General features: G+C 35.4%; 1 protein-coding gene across 3 annotated transcripts in view; it reads left to right on the top strand.

Annotated features, from left to right (window-relative positions):
- LOC149775367 (lissencephaly-1 homolog A-like) overlaps positions 1 to 23,942 on the top strand; it is an 83,104-nt gene that overhangs the window by 8,263 nt on the left and 50,899 nt on the right. For all 3 annotated transcript variants that reach the window (XR_016416571.1, XR_016416572.1, XM_089944064.1), the window contains exons 3-4: positions 17,445 to 17,523; positions 20,162 to 20,236. Coding sequence is in view for 1 of the 3 variants with exons in the window: in XM_089944064.1 (XP_089800190.1) it covers positions 17,445 to 17,523; positions 20,162 to 20,236 (154 nt within the window). In the remaining 2 variants the exon portion in view is untranslated. The remainder of the gene's footprint in view (positions 1 to 17,444; positions 17,524 to 20,161; positions 20,237 to 23,942) is intronic.

Raw genomic sequence — 23,942 nt, 5'->3', positions numbered from 1 at the left:
AGACATCACTATAAACTGTCACACTGCAGACATCATAGCAATATGACTGCAAAATTGTTAGAGCTATGTTAAAAATCCAGCTCACACACACACACACTATTCAAGCTTAAATACATGTTAATTTTTAAGATGAAAACTGCCAGTGAAGCCTATTTTTGCACTTGCTGTTATTACACGTACACACACACACACACTTTTTTTTGTGCATGCATCAGTTTCTTAAGCTAACTGACTTGGTTATAGCAGTTTGGTACTTCACACTGTCTCATTTTATGGACCTGAACCATCATGATATAGCAGGGTCACAGGTTTTTTTCGTAGAAAGCTTGACGTCCATGCTTCATGTGATCCTATGTATTTGTGTTTTTTATCAGCAGGCACTGAAGATTTGCTTTTTACTAGGAAGCTATTTTCCATGCTAGATAGATATTTCTGAAGTTCATGTAGATTTGAGGTGATAATAGGAAGTTTTAGATACCTGCAACTGAAGGTGAAGGAGATATAAAGTCAGATGGTTTGCCTTTTTTGATGCCCTCGAAACTCCATACATATATTGTGAAGCCATGCTCAGACTCTTAGTTCTTGCTAAAGGCAATCACACATTACAATATTTTGGCTATGACACATTTCCTGATGGATATCATACCTGTTATAACAGCCTTGAGCATGAAATTTCAGAGTCAGGATTTTGATCTTGCTATCATTAGTCCAAGTGTAAGACTTGCTATACATGAACTTGATGTATTGACTAAAACTGGGAACTGTTTGAAGATTTTAATGATAACATCCAATGAGTTGATGGGAAGTATTTCTATAAAAACATGGAAATATCCAGTAGACAAGGCCAGAGAGCTCAGTCTGACACTGCAAATACAGAATTTGTTACAAACCTGATGGAAGATTTCTTAGAGAGATCCTCTCCCTCTTGCATTAGCAAGGGAAACATTATCAATGAGGGACTTTTCATTTGATTCACAGGATGATTTAGTTTCACTTGGTAACAATACAATTCAGATGATTCTTGATCGCTATGGTTACTGTGTAAACAGTAGGACAGCCAGAGCTGGATGCCAAATTGGCATCTGAGGAATGGAAGTCTGTGAAAGAAGTAGTTAGAATTGGTAATTATCACAAGTACAGTTTTCTAGCCCAATGGGGAATGCTTGCAGCGAATCATCTGCTAAAGTTGATACAGCTTCTTCTAGTCTTTCCTCTCCAAACAGCTGCCAAGTGAATGTAGATTTAGCACACAAGATGGCACAAAGATAATGAAATGCAATAGTTTAACAGAGGACAGATTCAAGTGTTTGGTGAATATCTGGCTAAATGGAACAAGAGTTGAGAATTATGACTTCTTAACTGCTCTTAAGCTTTAGAGAGCAGATAAAGACATAAAATTGCTTAAATAGCTGCATAGATGAAATGATTGCTCTACATGTGAACTTAAGTAATGATCTGTATCCTATAAAGAGTACCTGTGTGTTTCGAAATTTTCTATGTCCCTTTAATTGTGGATCACAGGGACAGATTGCCCCTTGCCCATAGAATGCTAGGGGCAAGTTCTGCTAAAATGGACTTAGCATACATTTTGTCATTTAAATGCATACACAGCTTGTTCATTTAGCTCGAAGCTGTAATTGTTTCACTTACGATGCAACATTGCATGTTAAAGGTGAACCTTTCTGTAATCAAATCAGAATATTAGACTCATTACTTTTGTTTAATCATTTCATAAAGAAAATAGGTTCTTGTGTCAGTAGAAGTACTTTTAACTAATTTGATTGCATTGACATGAGTATTGAAAACAAATGGCTTTCCACTCATAAGTATCTGAATTGAGTTCACACAATAAAAACAAGGTCATACATACCAAATTTGTTTGAAGTGTTTTCATATGTCATGGAAACGCTTTATCACATGTGTTTGGACTCCAGTTTTTGAATTGGGGCGCAGAAAATCAGTGAGGCAGGAGTTCTCCGTACACATGTAATATGTGTGCGGTAAAATTCAAAGACTTACCAGTCCTGCTTCATCTGCCTGCTGTGTGGGAAAATATGTTGATCAATTAGCTGTGCTCATATTTACAGTGACATAATTCAGTGACTCAAAAGAACATGCTGCAATAGCTGGGTGGCAGGTTCAAAGACTTTGACTGGCGGCAGGGTGAGAAAATCTACTGATATTTACACTGCTTGAATTCCGAGGCAGAAAGACCCAGATATGTACATGTGGTCATTTATAAGAGTATATAATTAAAAAAAATTTAGCTTTTATTACTGTGTTCATTTCTGAATGTAGCGGAATAAGCAGTGCATGTGACCTCGGAATCAGGACATGTTGATACTTAGACAAAATTTCGTTTGCAAATTTGGATAAATATTTTGGGGTTAAATTGTAAACTTATGAAGATTGTAAAGTGATTCAGAAGAGTGCTAAAGCTGCCGGAATTGATAGTTTGGATGGGACAGTAGCTAATTGTAAGAAAGTGTGTGGTGCCTAGCTTAGTGTTTGGAATAAGTCCTTACTTGGATTGACAAAATTCAGTCTCACTCTGATGGACAAACAAGAGCTATGCCTGTGTTATAAAGAATGTAAAAATTAACTCAATGGGAACCAATAGTTCTGATGATTTTCGTAGTTTTTTGGGAGGGCCAGGGTCACGCTACCACGCTAAGTGGGCGACTGTCGCCTAAAAAAATGTAAACTTTCCCTTCTTCTGTTAGGAAAGCAAAAATGGCTTCGCCCTGTGATTTTTTTAAGAGGTACATCGTCTGATCATACTTTTTTAGATGCTCCCTCGCCTTAGCACGGTTAGTTCTAGTGTTGTAGCGAAATGTATTCGTCAAGACATCAATAGCTAGGCCTTGTTTTATATCAGTTGCATTGACAAACTCTTGCCCATTCACAAGCATGTATTTTAATAGCTGATTGACCATTAACCCTTTCCCGAGTAAAGTAGCAATTATCACTGCCCAATTTCCGCATGCTATCCTTTGATGATAAAAATATACAAACTTGTGTTTTGAAACTTGAACAATAGTGTGTAAATAGCAGTTTGTGTTTTTAAGATCAGAATTGGTGATCTGGATATATATTAATTGCCTCTTGTACACTATTTCATCATAAAATTAGTTTGAAACTTTAAGTGAACCAGTACATGTAGGAGCCTAACATGAAAAAATGGCAGACATCGCTAAGCGTGGGATGTACCAGTTGATTCGATTGTCTGTTTTCTTAAATCATTGGGCAGCTATATTCAGAAAAATATACAATTCATTGAAAGCAAAGCCTAGGTATTATTTTAATAAAGATTTAGCTTTAAAATGCAAATTATATAGGTCAGGAATGTATGGGACAATGCTATGTTGTAAAATTTGCGAGATGCGTTTTAAGGTCTAAGTTGTTTTATGACTTGACATGTATTTATGAAAATACAGAAAATACCGTATTTGCCGTATATGTTGGGACACCGTATTTGTTGGGACACCATAAATTAATTTTAAAAGTAATTTTTTATGCGCTGTATGTTCTGGGACACATCGTTTATTTCGAGTTGTAAGTTGTGGGACATCATTTAAATCATTTGAAAATTACATGTTGGAAATTGCACTCCAACTGAAATTTTATTTTAAAAAATATGAAACTGTATACTTGACATAAAACTCTTCAATCCACTGCAGCAGCATCTCATCAACACAACCCTTCTCCTGCACACGTACGATCTATTCTTTTGGTACATTAATATATTTTTAGCTTTCTCATACCGTGAAAAAATGTTAGAGACAACACACCACCTGAAGTGGAAACTGCAAGGACAAAAGTCAGATGTTTTCAAATCTGCACTAGTCATGCTAATTCTCACACTTTTGACGCCCATCTTATAGTCAGTCCATCCAGGTATGCGGTCAAAGTACACTAGAGTTTTATGTTAATGATCATATTGTCGGCGAAATGATCTATTCATCACGTGATTTTATTTTGCTCCAAATCTTCTGGATGATGCTGGGTCATTGATGTTCGTGCATGAAGCATTATATTGTAAACTTTAAAAACTGTTCCATTGTTTCACTTTATTTTAAAAAATGTCGTGAATACTGGTGAAAAGAAACCCAAGTTAGCTTCCATATCTCGGCCGTCTTTGTTTATTCGAAGCTAAAATATAAAAATATCGGCACACGTAAAAGAATCCAAGTGGGCTTCTGAGGTCAGCTTGCTTTGCAATAAAATAATCTTTGTATTGATATCCATTAAAAAAAATTTGGCTTCCGAGTCCAAAGTCGGCTTCCGACATTGGCTTGCTTTGTGATAAAAATAACCTTTGCCTTTGATGTCCTGTCGGTAAGTTCAAAGAAGTTTACTGTTGGCTGCCAGCTGTGTTTATTTACCACCAGGGCTTCTGTGTGCTTGGCATTTTTTGTAGTAATTATTACAAAGGTGCACTGATGTCTGCGGATAAATAGTAATGATACTTTTGTAACCCGCGCCAGCGAAAAGATTTTCACTTGCACTCAAGTGAATGTGTTTTTAAATAATGATTTTTTTGCGAGATACTGTCATACAGTAGACCTGGATTAAAAATTATTCTTGGCTATTTTGAACCTAATACCGTCCAATGCGTGAATGGCAGTTGTCTTCAATATATTGGTTGATTCTTTCCCTCTTGTTTGCGAATTCATCGACATCTGTGCACAAAGCACTATATTGCGTCAAAATTTGTTCCATTGTTTCAATTTATTTTCAAAATTCCCATGAATATAATTGAAAAGGAACCCAAGTTTGCTTTCATATCTCGGCCGTCTTTGTATATTAAACAAAAAAAATATATATATAAAAAATCGGCTCACTTCACAAAATCCAGTCAGCTTCCGATGTCGGCTTGCTTTGCAATAAAATAACCTTTGTATTGATATCCTTTACCAAATAAAAAAAAAGGAACCAAAGTCGGCTTCTGAGATCGGCTTGCTTTGTAATAAAAATCACCTTTTGTCTTTGATGTCCTGTCGGTAGTTTCAAAGGAGTTAACTGATTGCTGCCAGTTGTGTTTATTCACCACCAGGGCTTCTATGTTCTATGTGTTTGGCATCTGTGGTTACAATTAATACAAAGTATCATTGACATCTGCGGGTAAATAGTAAGGATAATTTTGTAACCCAAGCTGGTGAAAAGATTGTCAGTTACACTTAAGTGACTATGTTTTAAAATGATCATTTTTATTTGCGACATACTGTCAAACAGTAGACCTGGATATAATTCAATCTTGATTATTTTGCACCCAACACCGTGTCATGCATGAATGGCGTCTTCAAGATATCGGTTGACTATTTCCCTCTTGTTTGCGATTTTGTTGGCTCCAGTTTTCAGTCGGATAACATGTTCAAACTTTGGAGCACAACCACACACAATTGCTTCTCAATGTTCATGTGAACAAAGTGGTGTGTGGTATCGGACATAATTGATACACGCTACAGTATGGAATCCTACGCTTACGGATTTCGTGGAAATATTTTATTCTTAAATGCTCATGTTAAAAAAAAGGAATAAATGATAACAACACAAGGTTAGTTTCTTTCTTTTTATTATCAATTCAACGTTTTATTTATCTATTTTATTGCAACGTGCAGTGGGGTGGGGGGAAACACAAATCCAATACAATTTTATTTCGTTTCTTAAGTCTTGGGACATATGACCAAAGTGAAAAAAATGTTTCACCATAAGTTCTGGGACAGGAAAAAAAATAATTATTTTATCGTGTCCCAACATATGCGGTAAATACGGTAGCAGCAAAGCAGATTCTATTTAACTATTGCCTAAAATTGCTACAAGCCCCGACCAAAAAAAGAAAAACTGAAACAAATGCCACTGGACCATCGATGTCATGTCTCTCTGGGATTTGTTTTCTGTCGCCTATGACGAACCTGTCCGTACCATCAATGAAACAACCCACGTGGATGATGCCATATATGTTTTGCTTGAGTTGTATCTGGCCAGCCCTCTGTTGCCACGAGAAGAAGACTTATATGGCTGGTGGAACGCTCACAGGTTTCAGTTCCCCATCTTAGCCAAATTAGCTAGACGCTATTTGTCTGCACCAGCTTCAAGCGTTCCATGTGAGCAGCTGTTTAGTAGCACAGGCCAGATTTTTTTGGACCATCGTGGATTGTTATTTGGCGAGAAGGGAGAAATGTTACTGTTGCTTAAATACAACCTACCTAAACTAGGCTTTCAGTATTAGCTTCAGCCAGCGTACATTGATGTCTAACTATAGTCTTAAAGCATGCATATTATTAATTTTAATTATTATTGGGCTATCGTTATTAGCATTGTTTAGTCATTTATTGAAACTTAGTAATGGCGACCTACATCATTGAACGTGAGTTAAAAGACTAGCTGAATACATTTTTATTCATTTATATCTTGAATTGGCAAACCATAAGTTTTATCATTATTAGTTTTAAAGGTTTTCAAGTTTTATGTTTGTGTGATCATTGTTTTCTATAAATAAAATAGCAATGGTTTCTGTTGGTTTTTGAATAGAAGTTCAACTTCACATGCCGTATAAACAACCTTGTTATAACTCACACAGCAAAATACATGCTTGCATTACACTAATAGGTTTATGTTTCTGAACCAGTCATTTTTATAATAATAATGAAATAATTTATCTCATTGGCATCGACAATTTTAATAATCGGCTACATCTGCGAAAAGTGACATCAGTACAGCTTTATATACAACCATCGGTTTGGAGTGGAGAAATTCAGATGCCTCATGAAAGGAAGCCGCAGACTTGATATAAAATGCACTGAAATTTATTTATTGTTACATAAACAGTTTCTTTGTCTATGTTGACAAACAATCTTAAGAGTGCATTGTTATTTCTTAATTTGCTTATGTTGACATTGAGCATGAGTACTGTATGTTGTGAGATATCCGCTTTTGTTGTTGCCTATTCTGGTAGGAGAGATCAGTCGGATGAGGTATTATCTCATAATCTTTCGTCAGATTTTAGGCCACTCGCTAGTAATTAATATATTTACATAGACTGACATTTGTGTGTGGATGGTAAGTAAAATTCCTATTCTTTCCACTCAGAATTAAATCCTTCAGAACACCCACATTTTCTGTACTAATCCTTGTCATCAGATCATAACACCTGTGTCTTTGTCGTCCGTTGACCCTTTATTAAATGTCTGATGCATGAGTGGAAGGCATCACCACTCCACTACCACAAATGTCCCCCCCCCCCCCCGGAAAAAATAACATTTTAATTGTTGGTCTATTCAATAGGCAGGGAGGAACTGTAACTACAATCGACTAAACAACGACCAATTCCTTTTTTAAAAATGTACCCAGATAAAATAGTTTGCTGAAATTTCAAAGAAAGCATTACGTTTGAAGAACTGACTGTTATGATAATGTAATAGGGAAATGGAAAAAAATCAGTGTCAGTCATGCAGTACAGTTATTTGACGTTGCCGCCACAATAGGAAACAGGCTTTTGTTTGGTTCTCCAAAGCTGGCCTTTAGCGGTGACTTCAGTAACGTATGTACCTTTCATCAAAGAAAGCTGATTACAATCTTCAGTAAAAACAAAGAACTTTTCTTCAAAGAAGTCAGTACCAAATTTAAATAAAAGCAATGGAATCTGGTGGATTCTTGTTACGAATGCTACCAACTGCAGCTTATAACACAAATTAACTTTCACTGACTTTGGACATACTGAAAAGTAAACGTGCTTCATCATTCGTTACTCGATTGTGCTATGTTTATCCACTGAATTCAGACCTATATGACCCGTGACAAAATTATTGTATATTTTAAATCTGTGTGTACATTTTTTTTGATGGAATTACTTGTATTGTGGATTCAATGAATGTGATCAGATTCACGGGTAAGTACACAGTGTTGATACTCTATTCATGCTATACATAAGACATGTATATATAAACAGTATACACGTATATGTACCAATCTGTGGTTCTCTAAATAAAGTAAAATACGATATATGCCTTCTTTGTTTTCACTACAGGTGTATTTCCCATTTAATATGCATTGATTTAAGATGGTAACTGTGCCAATGAAGCACATATTTTACTGCCTGCATTTATTACCTACCCCCACCCCCCGCAATTCTTTTTGGGGTACATGCATAATTTTCTTCAGCTAACTGACCTGGTTGCTTATAACAAGATTCGATCTATAACACGGTCGGGTTCTATGGCTCCCAACTACTGTGTTATAGATATTGTTTCTTGTTTTGCATCCACTTCTCCCTGTTCTGTCCAAAAGAAGTCACTTCTTCCTAAAATTCAAGTCTAGCTTGACCTCTGGAGGGGACTGCAGCTTTTGCTGGTGGGACTCCTAATTTTGCCAAAATGGGAGTCCTGGACTCCTAGTTTTAAAATCCTAGTGAGACCTCTGGTTTTGATTGGCTGACAATTTGGTCATTGTGCCCAATATACCGTCAAGCAGTAAAAGAACTTGCCCATGGTGACAAGTATCAGTGACCACTAATTGGAAGTAGATTTAGTTCTTCATTATGCCTGGAGGGCCTGATTGGCTAGATCAATGAAGATAAAATGGTTGAAGTATGAAAATTAGCGCTTGCCTGACTTGTTTTAAAATAGAAAAGACCACTTGTCCTGGAATAACGCCTTGGACAATTTTGCTTGTCTGCTTTTGAATAGTCACGGACATCAGTCTATGGAATTTGATCAGCTCTGATATGAAAATGGTGCATATCTGATGTTGATATGAAAGCCACAGGGGTTATTGTTAATCTTCCTGAATGGGTCGTCATATTAACATGGGATTTTCACTAAAAGCTTTGTTACGATGTGTACATGTAGATGGTAATAAATGAAAATGCTCACATCTGATATTTAATATGTCTAGAATGACAGCTATCTTGAAAATCTTGCATTGCTACTCATCATAAATGGAAAATCTTATTTACACGAGGTTTTCACCTGAAATAATCTTATGTTCACTGGTTAATTCTAAATGAACATGGTGCCAAACTGGTGTCTATTATGGCCCGCACAATGGCTTTCTTGAAGATCTTGCTATTGTTTTTCTTCCTGAATAGATTGTCATGTCAGCATGGGATTTTGCTGAAAGGCTTCATATAATGTCTGGTTAATGCAACATAAAAATGGTGATGATGTGATATCCATTATGGTCAACACAGCAACCATCTTGAAATTCTTGTTATTGCTACTCCTCCAGAACAAAAAAGGACATATTGACATGGAGTTTTCACTGGATGGCTTTGATGTCTAGTGGCTCTTAGATGAAAATGGTGCTACTTGCACATTCAGTATGACTGCCATAGTTTTACTTAACCCTTTACCTCATAGAGCATAGTGACAAAGTGCAACGCACTATAAATAGAACACATGTTACCTAGTCGACCGCATACGCATAGACCTGCCTGTGAACTGTTAAGCAATGTAGTGTATGTTACGTTTAACAGCAATTTTAACCATTTTACATTTTTGGTACACATCTATTATATGTGGAACAATTTAAGAGTAAAGTCCGATTGTTATAGCTGTGTAATTATTTATTATGGAAGAATTTGTTATGTGCTTTAAAATCTGGAGAGAACTCATTCACCGTCATGTCAGTGAGGTCGTGTGACCAACCGTAGCTACCATTTCTCATACTCGAAATTTACAAGTTTTTCGTCTGTGTCTACATCGCTAAGTCATCTGAATTTGATAATTTATAAAAACTAATTGCTGCCTACATCAATATCAAAGCCTTTACCTAGGCTATTGAATCTTTCATAGTTGTGATTCTAATCGTGAAAACTTTGTAAGTACTGAATGAAATCCACGACCGCCATTTTGGAGAGTGGAGATTATGACCCAGTTACTTTAAATAGCAGATATCGACCAGTACATAAACAGTGACCACGTGATCTGGCATAATTGTCATTCGCAGAAATGAATGTAGTATCTAATAAGGGGTTTTCCCTGAAGGTGGCGCTACGAAAACTGGCTTAAAATGGCTGATGTTTACAGCTGACGTCAAAATGCGCTTCCATGGGACTTTTGTAGAGGCATCAAAAGGCGCTTTGATGCGACTTTTGTAGAGGCATCCAAAGACGGTTGCATGAGGTAAAGGGTTAAAGACTTTTTAGACTGTCTGCTTGATCGAGAGTGAAAATAGTGCTGCTTAGTCCGGAAAATCTTGTGATTAGTTTTGCTGAATGAATGATCATATCAGCATGTGTTTTTCACCTAAATACTTTCTTTATTATGATGTCTAGTTGATTATAAATGAAAATGGTGCCAATCTGACTTTCAATATGATCACCCCAGTGGCCATATGGAAAATCTTGTTGTTGCTTGTCCTAGATGGCTAGTCACGTTGACATTGACTTTTGACTGGAAGACTAATGATGTCTTCATGTTGATAACAGAAACTTGTGTGCGTCTGATATCCATTGTATGGCCATCATGTCAGCCATGTTGAAAATCTTGTTAATGTTTCATTTCCAATATGAAAAGTCAGTTCAACATGGTATGTTCTCTAGAAGACAAAAAATGTTTTGTTGATCCAAAGAAAATGATGCGAATAAGAGGTCCAATATGTCCACACAGCAGCTAATTTGAAAATCTTGTTATTGCTCCATTAAAGGTGTGTCTTCAGTGGCTGCATTGTAAATAGCCTTTTTTTTTTTAGCAAACTGGTAGAAAATCTATTTTTGACTTTTTCTTTGTAATGTTTGAACAGATTTTAACCAAAACTAGGAATGTTCTGTTATATCGTCAGAGCTTAAGATAGGTCAAAATGTTAAAAGTCTCTTCTCCCTCAACAGGTGGGGGAGAAGTTTAAATGCAAAGAGAGACTTGGTTTGGTATTGCAGATAATTTGATCTCGTATACACACTTATATTTCAGATACATTGATATGAAAATGTATGTAGCACATTGATGGCTGACTGGATAAAATATGCGTCTCCTTATACAACAGTAAATATAAGCACATCCAGACTTTTATACCTTGCATGTTCCAAAAATGCTGAGAAGAAGCAACCTTTATCTTTGCCCCAGGCAAAAGAAAAAGGTCTAACTAGGTGGTTCAAAGTAAAGTTTTGTTCCATATTGCATGGTCATGATTGAACTGTTACGAGTGTTCTTCGGATATGATCGGTCAGTTTTGTGTCTGAAATAGCTCCCATAGGATCTTCATCAGCCTCCTTTTTATTGACTTAAGTATGGTATTACCAGTTTTGATCACCAAGACAATTTCTTGGCACAATCTCTATCAGTGTTGTGTCCAGAGTGGCTTATCTAGCAATAGGTGTGGCTCCCTTAGCAGTCAAGTAGAAAATCTACAAATATTAAGGGTTGTACTTTTGGCCCATCAGGAATGGCTATTGTTTTGTATACTTGATATTTGTCTGCAGTTGAGGGTAGGAGTATGAGCCTATTTGATTAAAGTCATTTAAAAAAAATATATTTACTTGGGTTTGAATTCAGAACTTAGGTTTTTATCTTGGAAATTATATTTCAGGGCTCGAAATTAGTGGTAGTCCGCTAGCCTGAGGCTAGCAGATTTCCTGTCAGACTAGTAACTTTCATAACGTTAATAGTCCGATGGCCTACTAAGTTTTGGTTATCAATAGTCAGCGTTTGTTTACGCCATTCCCTAATAAAGACTTGACTTAGCAGATGTTCTGTAGAATCAAAGCAGTGGCCATTGTAAACACAGTCATAAAATATTAGCATGAGAAGATGAAGCCAATTTCTGCCTCGAAAAGGTGTGTTTCTATAACAAGAATCCATCTGATTTTGTACATTTCACTTAACAGCGCAAATTATGGTCCAGTCATTAACAACGGAAGTTTGGTAATTGATCCTAATTAATCTGATAACGAATTAAATTAAAAAAATGACATGGTATCACACTTTATTTACTCGACCACAGTAACAAACTACAAAGCGGTATACCCAAATGCTCCAACAGAAAACTGCATATTTTACATTTCCATCGAAATAATTCTAAGAATTAGATCAATTTATTACGATTACGTTATTGACACATCCTTTCCATACAACTACTTTTTCTATGATGATAAGAATAGTTTTTATATTTTTCCCTTACAAGAATGAACAAATGTAATTGAATGCACGTGGAGATATCCAAGCAGAATGTCGTACATTTGTTGGGAATTAAAATCTCTGAGCATGGGCATCTAAGATTTGAAAATTTTCCGCCTTATTATTAATTTCAACAATACATTGAGGTTCGATTAATTAGGAACAATTACCAAACTTACGACTTATGATACCGTAACTGGAGCTGTTAAATACAAATTGCCGAGTGTCAGATGGCTTCATTTGATTGGAACACAATTTTTCCAAGCTGAAACTAACACTATCTTCTGATGCTAATATTTTATAACAGTGTTTACAATAGCCACTGCTTTGATCATGCAGAACATCCGCTGAAATTAAGTCTTTGTTAGGGAGAGGCCATTTAATTGTTGGAGGGGGCAAAGACATGTGTTTTGAAATGTGTTTCTTGCTCTGAATTTCTTATATAAAGGACACTGTGCCATTCCTTTTCTTACTTTAAATAATTTGTGTCAGCTATACTATAACATCTCGTATTTCAAAACAAGGCACAATTCCCTCCTTATGAGACAGGCAAAATGTGGCATTTGATAGAACGTGTTCACCCACCAGAAAAAAAGCAAAAGTTGAATGAAAATGATGTGGAAAAGCGTAATGGAAAATTTCAGAAGAAATGGACAAAAGACAGGGAATGGCGGAATTATGATGAGGAAAAGGACGTTATGTGGTGTAACTGGTGTACGCATTTCGCAAAAACAAACACACAGAAAACATCCAGTTTTGTTGCGGGTTGTTCGAACTTTAAAATTGAATCGGTAAACATACATGAAAGCTGTGTGACATTGTTTTGTGAACAGGACTAGTAAAACTTTGGCAGGACTAGTAAATTTCTCAATATACTAGTCCTTCTGGCTACAAAGAAATTTGTGTTAAATTCGAGCCCTGTATTGTCTCTGATTTTTGTCATGTTTACTTTAAGTTCAAGGCCTAGCCTTCTTTACCTGTTTGATATTTTTGGAAGTAAACTGGTTTATGAATTTGATGGGAAATTGACCCCCATCCTGGGCATTTTGTTTGTCATAGTTCAGGCGACAGTCTGTATATAAGGGACTGGGTGGTCAATTATTTATTCCTATGTCATCATCAGTTTGTGGAATCACTTTTAGTTGTGTTAGGTATAATTTGAGAGGAATTATGTATCTAAATTATTCATTGGAATTGTTCATTAACTTTTGGACTAAAACATTGCTCTGGGATTGTTAAGGACTCATTCAAAAACATTCAGGATTACATCATTGCGATTCATCAAAGCTTGGTATATCAGCATATTCAAGACTTGGTACATTAGCACATTAAAGATTCTTGGAATTCATATGGAGCATTCTAAACTTTGGACATGTGATAGAACGTTTAGGATTATTTGGAATTTAATTCACAATACTGTAAGTGCCTTATAAATTTTCATTGTGTTTTTGGGAAATGAATTTTCTGTTGAATTTTTTCAAAATTGCTTGGACCATTCCTGTGTCCTAAGTGGCACAGATGTGATCAAAGATAGAAGAGAACCAAGCAAAATTAATCGGTGAAATAAAAAGCTTTGTTTCACAGATCCATTTGATGGTGGAAAAGCAGGATTCAAAGTTAACTTAAAATTCCTGAATTGACACTCAGAGATTTCCTCAAGGATGAGAAGTTTCACTTTTACTTGCAATGAAATAATGGCATCAATAGTTTACTAATGGAAGAATAAAAAAATTGATTTAATGTTGACAAATTGTTTCACGAAGTAAACGTTCCTGGTTTTTGTAAAAAGGGATCTTGTTTGGTTGTAAAGTGAATCAGCAACTAGTCTGGTTCCCTGCTTAATTTACTTCATGCGTTGCACACCACTTAAAAGGAATGTAATGCAGTGGGATTAAGAAGCAGGAAGCCAGACTAATAAACAACAGAGAGCAGTGATGTACATTATTTTTTTGCATAGATGTGAAGATTGTTGAAATCAGTTGCAATAATGTTAACGAGCTTTCATAATAGGTTTAGCATTTTGAAAATGATGGTGGTTCATACAGAAAGCTAAAAGCACTTTATTGACAATTACTCCCAGCACAATTATAGGACTAGTATTCAGCCATCATCAGCCCATCACCCACATATTTTTCGATATAAAGCATGGATGGCATGACCTATTATATTTTTTGAGCTCTGTAGCTTGTGTTCATGATTAAAGTGTTTATAGTGCAGTCTGTTTTTGGACCCTGTCATGCACAGGTTATTGAGGGAAAGGTGTATATGTGTGTGTGTGTGTGTGTGTATATATATATATATATATATATATATATATATATATAGATGCATACATACATACAGGTGTCTATTATGTTTAGACGTTGAAAATTGTCTATTTTCTGCCTGTTTAGTTGTAATTAGAAAATCCTGCAAATTCTTGGGTCTTCTATAAGCAAGAATTGGTTTGTTTTTGTAAAGTGATTTTACACGGTTTTTTTTGGATAAATTTAAGAGACTCCAGTGTTATTAATTAGGCCAACATTAGGTAATAAAGGATTATATTGTATTGAGAAAGGAATTATACTTTTCTCTATTGTACATTTTGCTGTGTTTGAAGCCTCATGGCTGAGTAAGATTATGGGCTTTGTTCAGCGCAGAAGCATTCTTTTGTGTTGGATAATTTCTGTTTTGGAAATGTTTTTAATTCATTCAACGAAATTTTGTAATTGACAATGATCTGAAATAATGAGTCTGTATTTTGTGGCCTAGCTATATGGTTAACATTTTTTACATGACATGGGATGACATGAAGAATATTTCACATGTTGGTAGATATTCGTTTCCTTGACATGAATATTTGTAGAGATAGTGTTGTCAGTATTTTGTATTACATTTACATCTAAAAATGAAAAATGCATTATAGATGCAGTATAAGTAAATTTAGTCATAAGGTGAAAATGATTTAGGCGATCAATGAGTTTTTTCAGTTCTTCAGTTGAATGGTTCCAAATCATAAATATGTCATCTAACAATCTAAACCAAACAGATGGATTAAACTTTTCATTTTGAAGAAAATCTTTTTCTGATTTACCCATGAAAAGGGAATCATACGAAGGAGCCATAGAACTATCCATTGCCATACCCATTATTTGGACGTAAAATTGTATTATTAAATTGAAAGTACATGTAATTATTTTCTAAGATAAGTTTTATTATTTTACAAATACCTTCATTAGAGAGTGTGCTATTATTAGGATTGTTATCAAGAAAATATTTACATGCTTCAATACCATCTTTGTGCAGAATGTTGGTATATACTAATGATACCAGGATTGAGTTAACAGATAGGCATGGAATAGACTTCAACTTTTTAATGAAATCAGTAGTATCTTTTGTGTATGATGGAAGTGATTTCAGTAGCGGTTGTAACACTATCAATACATTTTGATTGGTTTTCAGTATACGAGTTACAACCTGATATAATGGGTCATCCTGGATAATTTAAAGGTAAATTATGGTCAGGATTTTTATGATTTTTGGGTAATATGTAGAATTGAGGTGTACATATGTTAAGATGGGAAAGTATTACATTCTTCGTATACGGAATTATTATTTTTAGAGATCTCATTAATGCATGTTGAAATTTTTTATTTAATTTCTATTGACTGGTCTTCGTTATATGTTTGTAATATTTTTCATAATTTAATTGACATTCAACTTATTTAACATAATCTTCTTGATTCATAATAATAATAGTGTTTGATTTATCAGCCTCTTTAATCACTATACTGTTGTCATTCATTAGATTATATAAAGACTTAATTTCATCCGTAGAGTTGACTGACTATAATTAGTGATAAGTGTCCATGTTAATAACCATGCTGTGGCATGTCACTAACATTAGTGTTAAAAAATGTGTGCTACAAAACCATCTTGACCTAGCATAAAGGTTACAATAAATCTAATAATAAGAATCTAAAATTGAAAATTAAGAAGTAAAGATATTTATTTGATCAAAATCCTGTTTGAACATGTAGACTAATGCATTAAAAGACTTATAATCCTAATAGAGCATTATGGAAATGTCAATCTGGCATAGTAGTCAGCAGAGTGCTAATTCAAGAAAGTTGAACTTTGACAAAGCTTATGTTAGTGAAAAATCTTATTTTGGAGCAGAAATATCCAAAAGACGATTCCTGTGCGCAGTTAAAAATTGTACACGACTACCATAAAGAACAGTTTTCAAACTTGTTCCAGCAGGCTAAGCTAGGTATGTATATGCCCCTTCAGAGACTGCTCTGGTTGCCTAGTGGTTAGAGCATTCGCCTCGGATGTGGGAGCTCACAGGTTCAAACTTTGACCGAGTCATACCAAAGACTTGCAAAAAATGGTACTAACAGCTGCCTCGCTTGGCGCTCTGCATTAAGAGGTTAGTGTTGGGACTGGTCCGCCTGGTGTCAGGATAATGTGACTGGGTGAGACATTGTGCTACATGTCTGCGGCATGATGCCTCAGTGCTAGACATCACTATAAACTGTCACACTGCAGACATCGTAGTGATATGACTGAAATTTTTTTAAAGCTACGTTGAAAATCTAAATTACACACAGACACATGCCCCTTCAGACAGCAGACTTTGAAATGGGGTTCACAGTACAGAACAATATTCATACATAGATAAGGAACTAAATAAGCTCAGAAACAATCAGCAGATTAATTTGTTGTTGTTGTTGTTATAGGGTTTAATGCCGTTTTTCAGCACAAGATAGGCTATACATGGTGGCCAGTATTAATGGTGGAGGAAGAACCCAGGAAAGAACCAACGACCCATGAGAACCTACTGGCAAGCTTTCTAACATATCCACATTGGCCGAGGCTGAGACTCAAGCCCACGCAGACAGAGGTGAGGTGGCAGTGATCCGTGACAGAGAGCGCTTTAGACCACGCGGCCATGGCAGATTAATGCTAATACAGCTAGAGGCAACATGTTTTAAAGATTCTGATTCAGTAGGGGTCTTAAAGGGTGGAGCAGGAAAAAAGAAATGTTATTTAAATATGGCGATATGGCCATTTCCTCATCCCCATCATTTTTGTTCTAATGCCCTCTTATTTTGTGACAAGGAGGAAATCCCCCTTAAGATAAAATCCTGGGAGCATCTCTGCAGCTAATTTTGAGCTCTGTGATGTGAAAGTGTCCATTTATAAGAATTTCACCCAATTTTTACCATAGATGGGGGATTTGCTTTTATTTTAGCTTTAACACTGGTATGTGCTATTCTTATTACATTTTTTTTCAGAAGAGCTATTTCTATTAGATATAGCTGGTTTAAATTGTTCATTCTTTTGCAGGAACAAAGCGATTGCTGATTATCTCAGCTCTAATGGATACATTAGTTCGTTAGCAGAGTTTCAGAAGGAGGCTGGTTTGGTAAGTCCAATCTGTACAAACTTTGAGTAGAAGTCCATTAATCTAAAACACTCACTGAATCAAACCAATCATGTCCAATGACTTTTTCATTCTAAATTCAGTAACATTCTTATATCTGAATGTCCCCAGGCAGTTTTGATAGATGGGCTTGTACTGTATGTACTTGAAGAGAGATTCTTATGAAAACATTATCTTTTACAATTTCCTGTAGTTCCAGCTCATTCCAACAGTTAGAACATGGAACTAGCCAGAATTTTACAGAGAACAGAGAGAAGCTTTAGTTGACGTGAAAAAAATTTCAGAATAAACCAGATGTAAACATTTCCAGAAATATTCACAAAATAATATGTCAGGAACATAGGTTCATCAGGAATTTAGCAGGGTCAGAGGTTGCTGGAAATAGTTTACTTGGTCTTACTATGTTTTAAATAAGTAAATTGTATACATAATAAGTTGCATGCCTACCAGGTACCCTGACCAGATTTTACATATGATTTGCATTTGAGATAACTCTCTGGGTTTTTTGGGAGGTCAAAACGTCAAAGGACACTTTTTTTTAAAAGAAAATGTTTGCATTCAGTATCTAGAGTTCTTTGTGATGTGTTTGAGCAAAGTTTGTTTATGGCTTGCTTTTGAGACAAAGACATTTACTTTGGGGTCAAACCAGACAGGTCAAGGTCACGTGTATTTAAAGACAGTAAAATTGTGTCTGCAAAACTATTTAAGTTCTATACTTAATGCCCTGATGAATTTGTAGACTGTTTGCATTAAGACAGTAGATGCCTGTTGATTTGGGAATTAAATGGGCAGAGGTCAAGGTCAATGTCCATGAAGGAAAAGGATTTCTGCAAAATACCCACAAGTCCTTTGCCATAAACTATGTCCAAACTTGTTGACTGCATTTGAGACAGTAAAGGAATTTATTAATTTGGGGGTTATTAGGTGAATGGGCACTGTCTCTGGCCGTAAAAACCAAGTTTCATCAGAAAGAAGTCTATTGATATGGGACCTGTGTGCTTCTTCGATGTACTGTGACTGAAGTTTCTTCGCCAGTGGTAATGTGAGGTATTAGGGAAATAACATGCTGCCTAAAGCAGACAGCTGATTGAAATGGTTGCTTCTGTGTACTCAAGAAATGAAATTTAACTAATACAAAGTACACTAACTTGAGCAGTTGTTAAAAGAAGGAAAGTGAATTTTACTGGAGTAAATCATAATACAATTTTGAAGGTGCAATCATGGATTAAATGATATTCAGACAGAAACAAAAATATACCAGCTATTCTCCCCCATTGACCGAGTGTAGTCAGCATTCGTTTGAAAGGTATTCAGCTGAAATAGGCCATTCTGTACAATATACAAGGTCATTTTTAACTTGTCAACCCCTTGCACCTCGTTTATGCGTCTGGAGGTAGTAGCCTATTTCTGAGCTCTGTAATGTCATGGTCATTTAATATACACTAAAGTGGGTTGTCTTATAGAAAGGTAGACAGATGTAGCTCTACAATGATAACAAATAATTTGGACCTTCTAATTGCATTACAATATACAGAGGGAAAAACATACTTTTTTGGACCTGATTTTGTCTTCACCAAAAATTTGCCAGTGGTCAGAATCCGATTTCATGACCAGTTTTTATACTTTTTGGGCCTCAGATCTAAGGCAGACCGGTCAGAATTGCACTCATACAGGCGAACCTTTGCAAAAAGTATGATAAGATGCATGTTTGGAATAAAAAGTGGTCTGGATACAAAAATGATGGGTCCATTAAGTAAAAAAAAAACAACCAGGAGCTCCAACTTTTACCCTTCTGCTCATGTGTGAGCGAAATACCAATGAAAAATGGCATTTCTAAGACAACTAGGCATTAGGTTAACCAGAAATCTCTTGGAACTCGATGTAATGGGATGTATTCAGAAACGGCCCCAAAAATGTCATTTTCTACTCACATTTCAGTCGAAAATGACAAAACCTCCAGGGGTTAATGAGTTAAATAATGATAACCAGTAAGGAGAACCTGTGAATTTCTTTTTCTTTAAATATGAGACCCTGAGCAAAGTATGAAACTGTAGATGAGAACCTAAATGCTGAATGGTTTCACACAGTAACTTTTTTCTAGATCATATTTTTTGACTAAACCTTGTGGATGGCTTCCTCTTTGCTTAATAATGAGATCAATTGATTTTGTATTCATTGGTCAAGATCATGACGGGGCCCCGAGTGGCCGAGTGGTCTAAAGTGCTCTCCGTTACGGATCACTGCCATCTCACCTCTGTCTGCGTGAGTTCGAGTCTCGGATTCGGCTAATGTGGATATGTGAGAAAGCTTGCCGGTAGCTTCTCGTGGGTCGGTGGTTCTTTCCGGGTTTTTCCGGGTTCTTCCTCCACCATTAATACTGGCTGCCATGTATAGCCTATCATGTGCTGAAAAATGGCGTTAAACCCTACAACAACAACAACAACAAGATCATGACAAGTCTTATCACGGCTAGTTAAGACAGCATACCCAGACTGAAGGTCAAGGCCATTGACAACAATTGGTTAGTAGTCACTTGAAGGACATATAAACACAGTTATTAGTACTCTTTGTTATAATTTTCTAGATGTTGATGTTATATTCTTTATTTCCTTTCCTTCAGCCATCAGAGCTAGATAAAAAATATGCCGGTCTCCTTGAAAAGAAGTGGACATCTGTTATCAGACTTCAGAAAAAGGTTTGTAATTAAAATAACTTTATGCAAACTGATATCTGTGTCCATTTATTTGTTAATTGCTAGGCATTGTATATGGTTCACAGTGTAAAATATAGAGCGCAGGCTCACATGTTTCCTAAAATTTGTTTGCCCCATGTCCCCCAGTTTTTGTCCCAGTGCACCAGCCAGCCAGGGCATACTTTTCGTTAGAGAAAAGCAAAACATGCCTACAAGTTTTCATTAGTCTCGGGTGGTACTAACAATGACCATAGTCACAAAAGGGGATAAAACTGAAAGATGAACTATATGATCTTTTCAAAACGATGTATCTAACAATTAAAACATTCAAAGTTGATGATAGTTGGCTGAGTTGCAGTGTGTAATATGTCTGATGGTCATTAGTGTAACATATTTTCGAGGTTAAAGTCACACCAATGGTGAAGAAAATTTAATTTATTTTGAGGTTGACACAATTAAATTTATGCAGATACACAATTTGTCAAGTAATTAATGATTTGCTTCTTTGGAAAAGCGATTCAGAAATCTTAGTTATTTATTATAATTAATGCTGTATAGTAAGAGTGTACACTACAGTTAAATGAGAGCATGATCGTGAATCGAAAATTCCATGGTGCTGCTCATTTTAGGGACACTAGATGTTTTCACAAGTTACTTGAACACATGATAAAACTTTTACTGCAATAATGTAACTATTCAAAGAATATATGATAGTACCATAAAGACCACAAAGTTATGGTGGCAAAGTATCCAAGATTTCTAATTTTTATGTCACTGTTAGTGCAATATGTACTATTATTTCCATTAGTCTCTCTAACATGGTGTGTGTGCCTCAGATTTGGCTTGGGAGATAGTGACAGTGACAAAGAAATTTCATACAGGTATCTTGTGAACATGTTAACTTAGACATGTAAGAAAATATTTTTGTTACTAAATGTATGATGTTGGAATTTCTCAGGAATACCAAAGATGGTTTCAGGTTTTGGCAGTTTTATCTTGGATTTCTGAATATTCTTTTCACAGGGTCTGTAAGGGACCTTGAAAAGCTTTGAAAATTGAATTTATCCCTCAAGGCCTTGAAAACACGTTTTCAAAATATTGTCTGGGTATCTTTAAAAGCCTTGATTTTCTTGAAACCGATAGGAATTAATAAATAGTTTTCATTTTACAAATTTAAATAAAAGAAAAGGAACAAAAACTCTTGCAAGATTGTGCCGGAAGGGAAATTTCCGCAACTGGTCACTGCACAGTTGTACATTTTAACTTTAAATTGTACAAAGCCCGGATGTAGCCTCGGTTTAGATTTAAATCATTTGTACACTTCGAAATGGCTGGCTGCTGATTCCAACCTCGGTGGCTAGATGAAGAAAAATATAAAGTGTGGATTATGAGATCTTTCTCAGAGAGCTTTGCAAAATGCCAATTATGCCAGAAGGATATTGATTTGCATGCAGTGGGAGAGAGTGCTCTACAGTTACATGCAGCTGGAAGAAAACCCACCAAGTTCTTGTAATGGTGGCTAATATGGCAAACAAAACAAGAAGTCTTCAACATGAAATTGTTTTTGATGAAAGAAGTATGTGAACACAATGATTAAAGTTTTTAAATAGTAATTATTTATAGTCTTAATTAAGAAATTAGTTTGATCCAGTTCCATATTTCGGATTTGAGTGGAAATAGGACAGACAATAACTGCAATGAGCACAGTGAATCTAAAAATATAGACTACAGCTAAGCTGAGAGGAATATTAATATATCTAATATGAAATAATATAAAATATTCATACGCTGTTTTTGAATAAGTGATAATACAATAAAACAAATATCTTTGTTACTTTTTTTGTTTGTTTGAGGATGGGTGAAGAAGAATGGCAGGTACTGAAAAAAGACATTGAGACAGTGACAGCTGGTACTGATGACTATGCATTGAAAGCAGAGACCTATAGGAAAATTTCCTTTATCACGACATCAAATATTTTGAGGAAAAGTGTTAAGGACAAAATCACTGAACTTGGAGCTCTTGAAAAACAAATTGATGACAAGCTACAAGAACTAAAAAATTCACTCTAAAATATTTTGAACATTGTAAATAGTTTAGTGTAGACAGAGTAAAATGAACATAGTTCAGTGACTGTACATTATTCTAATGCCCATATGTAGGATGTTTAGTATTAATGAGAATGATATCAGTTATCATAATCTTGAATTCATTTTGTTTAAATGAAATACATTTGCAAGAAATGTTCATTGTATGAAGTAATATTAAGTATGAACTTGTGTTTACATACAGTTTGGTTTATTTATCCTTTAAAATTAATGGAAGAATGAACCTTGAATAAACCTTGAAAATTTTGAAAGAAATTTGCTACTAACCCAGTTTTCAACTAGAGTGTCATTAAAGGAGAAATTCATTAAATTACGGGGATTTTTAACAATCATCAGTCTTTAGAAGGGCTGTATTCAGGAGGCTTGTATTCCTAATGTTAATGTGATTGGGTAAGTATTTGCTAGAAGAATTTGCTTTCTGTAAGTGTTTAGTACATGGTAATAGACACTGGGGAATCTTTATGATTATGGATATCCCTCAAGTCCGGTTTTATTCACATTTGGAATTCCATTTTAGTCTCACCTACATATTGTTTACCACATTTCATGCAGGTGAGCAAATAGATGACATTGCTTGTGGTACAGTGTCCTCTTAGTTTTTATTCATATTTGAGGTTAGTAAAGGAACTTCTAAAGAGTTTAGATTTATCCATTTTACTGCAGAAACTGCAGTTAATGGTCTTGCAATCTAATACTTTGTTTGCGAAAGTTTTTCCAGTAACTCTGTGGTGTTTGCGTGAAAACTTAGCTCTTATTAATTGGTTACTGAGCTTATAACCAATCCTCTGCAAATATTGGTTGATCTTGAAAGCTCTGTGGTTGACTCATACCTACCTTGTTGCTGTATATATAAGCAAAAATGTACTACATGAAAAAACATGTGACAGAAGGAAGTTTGAAATCTGTGAATGAAACCATTTCTGACTTGTTTGAATGGGAAATTACGCTGTTTGAATAATAAATATTACAATACAAATGGTAATAATAATAATAAAAATAATAACTATAATGATGTTTGGCACATACTGTTTCCGAGGTTACTTGTGTGCAAAATGCCTAATTATTATTGCCTTTTCCCATGGGTGGCAGCTATTGACAGGTTTGAATGCTTTCATTCCTATGAAAAGTATGTGACAGTAGTTGATGTTAATGTGATCCTAAAGTTTTATCACATTATATTGTCATCTGGTTATGATATTGCCAAGGCCAAGATTACAACACACAGAAAATTACCATGACTGCCTACTGCTATTTATATGTGACTGACATGTATTGATTAAAATCTGCTATTGCTGGCTGCAAAGCCAGTATGTTAAACATGTTACTCAGTATTGGTGCTTTACTGTAGTGAATTGGAAATGAATTTGTTTGGGCTAGTGGTCTCAAATCTATATATTTCTAAATACTGCTTTTCACAGTCATTATACCATATCTGACGACACATCATATAAGAATTTATTATAACATCATTAGGATGAACTGAGCTTCTTTCCTTTTTATTGATTTTGTTAGGTATTTGGAAATGTCTATGTAAGAAAATGCAATTTTGGCATGTATATTTGATTGTATACTGTAACATGTGACATACCTAGCAAGGGACCAG

This window comes from Sinohyriopsis cumingii, chromosome 19 (assembly GCF_028554795.1).
Source record: "Sinohyriopsis cumingii isolate HCF-2022 chromosome 19, ASM2855479v2, whole genome shotgun sequence".
In the NCBI taxonomy this organism is placed as follows: domain Eukaryota; kingdom Metazoa; phylum Mollusca; class Bivalvia; order Unionida; family Unionidae; genus Sinohyriopsis; species Sinohyriopsis cumingii.
Note: the sequence above shows the minus strand (reverse complement) of the source record. Positions and strands in the feature narration are given on the sequence as shown.